This window comes from Ailuropoda melanoleuca, chromosome 5 (assembly GCF_002007445.2).
Source record: "Ailuropoda melanoleuca isolate Jingjing chromosome 5, ASM200744v2, whole genome shotgun sequence".
Taxonomy (NCBI): domain Eukaryota; kingdom Metazoa; phylum Chordata; class Mammalia; order Carnivora; family Ursidae; genus Ailuropoda; species Ailuropoda melanoleuca.
Window position 1 is genome coordinate 29,445,421 of NC_048222.1, and position 6,404 is coordinate 29,451,824.

The 6,404-nt window shown below is 46.1% G+C and overlaps 1 protein-coding gene across 1 annotated transcript in view; it reads right to left on the reverse strand.

Annotated features, from left to right (window-relative positions):
* LOC100483072 (diphosphoinositol polyphosphate phosphohydrolase 1) overlaps nucleotides 1-5,046 on the reverse strand; it is a 115,830-nt gene extending 110,784 nt beyond the window's left edge. The window contains exon 1 of the mRNA XM_034660570.1: nucleotides 4,660-5,046. Within this exon, the coding sequence (XP_034516461.1) occupies nucleotides 4,660-4,758 (99 nt within the window). The 5' untranslated portion in view covers nucleotides 4,759-5,046. The remainder of the gene's footprint in view (nucleotides 1-4,659) is intronic.
* Between the last annotated feature and the right edge of the window lie 1,358 nt (nucleotides 5,047-6,404).

The following is a 6,404-nucleotide window of genomic DNA, read 5'->3' on the forward strand; positions in this document are numbered from 1 at the left end:
GACCAGAATTCACATCTCAGAATGTAGTCAGAAAAGGAGGTAAGGGGAGAAATGTCTAACTGACTGACCGGTATTATTAGGTAGGCACAAGGGAAAGCACACACCCCGAGAAGCCTCCAAGAAAGACTGAGAGAAATGAGCTTCAGAAACGTCCAATCAGATGGCTGGATCAATGCACCCACCACGATCTTAGAGCAGTGTGATAATGGACAATGACCAAGATAAGTTACAAAAAGACTCTGCAACCAGCCTGGGATCTACTGGAAGCTCTTCGCCATGGTTATCGCCTCTGGGATTGCCACCTGTGCTTTTACTCCCCTCTCTAGAGCCCAGCAGAAGGTGTAGTCTGCAGTGACGTCCTTCCACCTGCTCCTCTGGGACATTTTTACTGACACACACTCAGGCCACCTGAGTCTCTGCCCACTGAGGATCTTCATATCAATCATCTCCCCACCCAAACTTGTGAGCTCAAGGAGCTGAGAAAATGAGAAGCAGCAGTCCCTTGCCAAAGGATGGAAAAGCTCAACAAACCAACCTACGACCCTTATGGACAGTTTTGTCCTTTCTTTTTAAAAGCAGTTTTAATACACAAGGAAATCTGAGACGATCCTATCAGTACTCATTTTTTATCCTGAGTAAAAACAGACCCTTTAGGCACAGCTTTAACTTTCCTAAGCACTAAGCACTGTGACATCATCTGGTATACAGCCTGTATCCCTGGCCTTTCTAAGACAGTATTTCACACTGCTAGACATTTCAACCATCTAAAATGCATTACACTTCCCCACTCCACTCTGGGGAGGGTACAAGAGTACAATACAAGCAAGCCCACCTCCAGCATCCTTCACCTCCTGTCATCCCAGAGGCTCCAAAAAAGAGGGAAGAGAAAAAATCTCAAATGGAAGTGGTTTCAGAGAGCCAAAGTTGAATAACATGACAAAGATGAGCGTCCTATTACCCACCCCAGAACAGTAAAATCTTAAGAAACCAGTTTCAGTCTTCTGTATTGTTTATAAGATGTTAAGTGGAAGATACGGCAGATTACAAATATAAATGTATATTTATTTTCTAATCCTTGTTTTTAGGTCCAAGATCTTGTCTTGAGTATAGGTCTATTGTTGAACGGCGAGTTGTCTTTCATATACCACACCCATCATGCATAGCCTATGTTTTCCAGTTCAGGGTTTTTTTGTTTTGTTTCTAAAGATTTATTCATTTATTTTACAGAGAGAAAGCATATGCGTGCACTTGCACGAGCAGGGGGAGGGGCACAGAACAAGGGAGGGGGAGAGACTCTCCAGCAGACTCCCTGCTGCATACAAAGCCCAATGCGGGGTTCGATCCCACAACCCTGGATCATAACCTGAACCTAAAACAAGAGTCGAACGCCTAACTGACTGAACCACCCTAGGCGCCCCTCCAGTTCGGGTTTCTATAAAGAAAAACAAAAACCTGAAAACACTCATGAAGTGATCCGTGCAGATTCCTTCTAGACTTTTAAGATTCCCTCTCACCTTTTGCACTTTGCTTATCCATATAATTGAGCAGTAATTTCTTTTAATGACTTGAAATTATTGAGTCATTCCAAAGCATTTAGAATACTTCTCACAAAACCGTTCTTTTTGAACTCAAATTTCACTGGCTTACATCATATTTGATTACACTGCATAATTACAATAACAAGTATGATGAACATAAACAAATACAGGAATAAAGACAACTGATTCTTTGTAAACGCGCGATTGGTTGGGAGGCCTCACGGTTGGGAGATATAGGAGATCCAGCAGCTCGCAGAGTAACAACAGTGTACCAAGTTGGTTTCAGTGCAGGTTGGGTAAGAGACTGTCTACTGTATATTAGTAGGTTCAAAGTACTGTAATAAATACGTTAGTTATCATGAACGCCCCAAACTTAAAGGTTTTAATTTATCAAAATGTCAATAACAATTAGAAAAACTTTGAAGTGGGGGGATTTTCCTACTGATTATTGTTTACTAACAGGAAAAGCAGCCCAAGGTCTGAAGTAAAGGAAACAAATTCTCTTCATGCTGTTGGGCCTGTTGTTCTGTCTCTCCCTCTAGACTTTAAGCCCCCCTACATGCCTATTTTCCTTGCAACAGTATCTCAATAAACTTGCTCCATAATCTTGCCCAATATGTTCACACATCCTAACCTGGACCAGTGTTTCAACTATCACTGCTGGCATATAAATAAAATCTTCTGGGGCTGAAAAAACAGAATGTTAGAAGGTCTGATTCCATCTATTATCTGCTAATATTTTCCACCTCTTTCTCTTTACATTGTATGTATGTTTCCTGACACTAGTAAATTAAATTTATTAACCAGGGTCCCTTTATACTTACATTACTATTGTATTCATGCTAGTAATATTCTGTAAACTACTCTATCTTGATTAAAGCCATTGGTTCCCATTAAAAAATAAAACTGGGTTGAATGTCCTATTGAGTTTGAATTTCACATTCCCACAATGTGTAGCAGCTAATACTTCCAGTTTCTGGCACTCCTATTGAGAACATAAAAGTTCTCCCGGAACTAACAAATTACTTCCCTTCTAACACAATTATGTAATCTGAGAGTTGAACGGCACCCTAGAGATTATTTTGTGGTCCAAAATCCCTCCCAATTAAGGGATCCCATCGAAAAGTACTCAACTTTTTTGGGCAGGGAGGGATGTTTACCTTTAAATCCCACATTATAGAGTGCTGCACCCATAGTAGGCTCTCAAAGCATACTTGTTTAATTGAACTGAACAAGTCTAAAATGGGTGCATTTCATTAATTTCCTTGTTCTTTCTGGCCTTTAGCTGTAACATCCACTGAATCTGTAATTAAAAATTTGCATGAATCTTCTGCTCATTAACCAAAGTTCAAAAAAATTCAGCAGAGGAAACTCCACAATCAGTCAAATGTTTTAACGTTAAGGCTGTTAATGTCAGTACATAATAAAACTAACAGAAAACGGAAAATCAAGTCTTAGTTTGCTTAAGATCTATGAAGTTTCCAATTTATCCAAAATACTCACATGTTCTCAATTTCTAGTATGATTTTTTTAACAAAGTCTTGCATCATTCATACAACTAAATTATACACCCTTCTACTTATAATTGGGGTACTCACAGACTTAACCACAGTACTGTAGTAAGACATGTTATTATGCTAATTAATTTTCCCTCCAGTTAAAACAGACTGTGATCCCATCTGATTTCCCATAATATGATATGATAATGAAGAGAACAAAGCCTCTGGAGCAGTAAACACCACAAACAATTTTACTTAACTCAAGTATGTATTCCAAAACTACATAATTCACAGCATGGCCCTGCTTAGTACCCCATTACATCTGTTTTGGGGACTTTTACAATATATGACATGACACAAAGTATACGTTTCCAAATTTCCTTTCCTTCTGTTTTGCTGAAAGGGAACACACGCACACACAGTCCCTCAACAGCACAATTACTGCTTTACTAATTTTTTTCAGGCAATAATTTAAAGTCCCACTTCCTCCTAAATATCTCTGGACAGCAACTTTTGGCAATCCATCTGTCTCTTTCATCACAGCTTCTTTTCATAACTAACGGGTCAAGTTCCTCTCCCCCCATTTCAACACGATGCACTGTACTTGCAGCCCTGCCACGATAGCCCACTGCTGAATGCCAGAATATAGCATATTGAATTTCACTGTCCTTCATTGTTTCCAGTTTAACTGCCATTTTACCACCATGCACAGGAGAGAAACGCTTTCCCACAGGCATCTTATGAATTTCCAAAGCAGCTATTCTTTGTGGATTTACAAAAACGTTTGCCTTCTCTAAATTCCCTTTATCACCACAGAAACGGCTTTGGGAAGCCGAGATTTTTTTTAAGTACCCCATGCAAAAAGAAACTGATTCTAAGCATTTCTATTTTGCTAGCAAATTTAATCCTAAAGGCCTTACTATAGGGCAATGTCAGGGCAAAGATCTTAAACATTGCTTTTGGCCTTCCCAATCAAAATGAAGTATTTTCAGGTCATAAAGATTATCTTATCAAACGTCCTTTCTTCTCAGCTACACCAGAAGGCTGGCTACCCAGCGCACTGTAAAATAAACAATTGGCTTTGGTGTTTGTACAACGCCCTAAATCTTCCTAACCCCCCCCCCCCCTTAGACTCAGAGACACACATAATCCCTCGGCAACCCCCAAACCTGCCAGTGAAGTGGTCTATTTCCCTGGCACAAAGGGCCGGCCTGCGCCTCGTGCACGGCGGCCTCTGCACACATGTGCGGGCTGACAAGTGCGGAGCTGCCCTTCCCGGATCCAAAGCTAGAGGCCTGGCCCGAAAGCCACACACCCTTACCCACCCACCACCTTCTCTCCGCGGCCACTGTCCCCTATGACAGGCGACCGGCTCTGAAGCTTCCTCGGCCTGACCCATGCTGTGTGGCCACGCTCGGACCCACTTCCCCTCCGCCCACCGTCCTTTTTCCTTCCTCCTCTTCTTTGGCTCAATAAATTCCGTCGGAACTTCATTCGGGCCGAGAGGAGCTGCCCTGCCCGGGGCCCCGGCACACCCTCCCCCAGCGGCCGCGCCCCCCACGCCTCGGCCGGAGGCGGCCGCCGACTCCGGCGACCCCCAGCCCGCCCGGCCCTAGCCTCACCTCCTCCTCGCTCTCGCTGCGGAAACACAGGCACGCAGCCCGCTTCTTGTAGCCGTCGCCGTCATAGGTGCGAGTCTGGTTCGACTTGAGCTTCATCATCCTCCGGGCCCGTGTGGGGGTGCGGTGCGGGTCGCGGGAGTGGAGGGTGGGGAGCCCGCTCCGGACGGCGGCGCGCGCGCGCGTCCCCGGCTCGGCCAAGGGAAGCAGGGAGGGGGAGCCGCTTCTCTTCTACACGGCTCGGCCGCTGGCCCGCCACGGCTGCCTCATTCCCCCCGGCCCAGGCCCCGCGCCGCCGCCGCCGTCACGGGCTGCCGTCGCCGCTGCCGCCACGGCCGCCGCCCCCTCTGCCGCCGCCACCCCCGACGACGACCGCGCCGCCATCTTGGGCGCGCTGCGTCAGCAGCGTAAAGCCGCGCGGGCCTGCCGGACGGCCGCGCGCTGGCAGCGCAGGCCGCGTCCGGGAATCGCACCCTCCCAGTCCGCGCGGCGTAAACGAGCGTCTGGAATGAAAGGGCAGTGCGAATGGAGGCTGCCGCAACGCTGGAAGCGTAGGGGTGGGGAAGGTGGGGCGCGCGCGGAGGAAGTCGGGGGAGAAAGGGGTGCGGGCTCAGGGTCGCTGGGCTCGACTGAGCGGTGGCCGGAGCGGAGACCTGACTAGCCACGCGGTTTGGCGGAGGGGGAAGCGGGGACTCGCCCAAGGTCACGCCGCGATTCCGCGGCCGAAGATGACCCAAGGTTAGGCCGCCTCGCCTTGGCCTTGCCCGTTCATCTGGGTGGGGGTGAAGGGGAACGTCTGGAGGAAAAAGTGGGATGCAGTTAAAATGCTCTGAAGTGTGCAACCTGAGATACCTAGGATTAAGCACTGCGGGGCAACGGGGGGGGGGGCGTTGTGCACATGGCATTAACATCCAGAAGCCCTCCAAGTCTTACTTGCTGGGGCACTAGCAGATGTTTATCCTGCAACCCTTGACTGGTGCAAAAACAAATGCTTCCTGTTAAGGTAAACAGGAGGGCCAGAAAAGGAAGATACATGTAATACAAACCATAAGACATCATCGTTTCTGGCAATCAGTGAGGACTATATATTGTGGATGTCAAACAGATTCTCCAGGGGAAAATATATAGCCAGACGCTGTGAAGCAAGGAAAAATGGAATATAACCTGTGAATGTTCTCAGCAGCCCAGACCAAACATAATGCCATGCCCATTCCCTGAACGTGATGTAATCCTGTGCAGGATTTGTCTGAGTTGCTTACTGCCGTCTTTAATTTGCTTGTATTTAGCACAGGCAAAAAATCAGGATTTAAAACCAAACCTTAGTTGGAATCTCAGTTACATCATTTATTTACCTCTGTCTGGCGTTTGGCACTTAATACATTGCAGCTAATATTGACATTTCACTTAACCCTTGCCACATAAAATGCGCGATTTTCAGTTAATTTGGGTCAGTCCTCATGCGATAGAATTCCCCAAATCTTGGTCATTTTGGTTGTCTTTCTAGCTTTCTCTTCTGCCATTAGGTTTCTAAAAGGAAGGAGGAAAAAAGTTGTGGCTGTAGAAATCCTGTAACATGTTTGTTGTCAAAAAATTTGAAAAATACAGAGGGCATAAAAAACGAAGTCATGTATCTTTGAACACATTCTGTAGAGATCTGTAGCCTGCTTTTTTTTGGGGGGGGGGTTCTGGTCTATCCCCCTAGGCTGTTAACTTTTTTTTTTTAATACCATGTCTAATTACTACCCGAT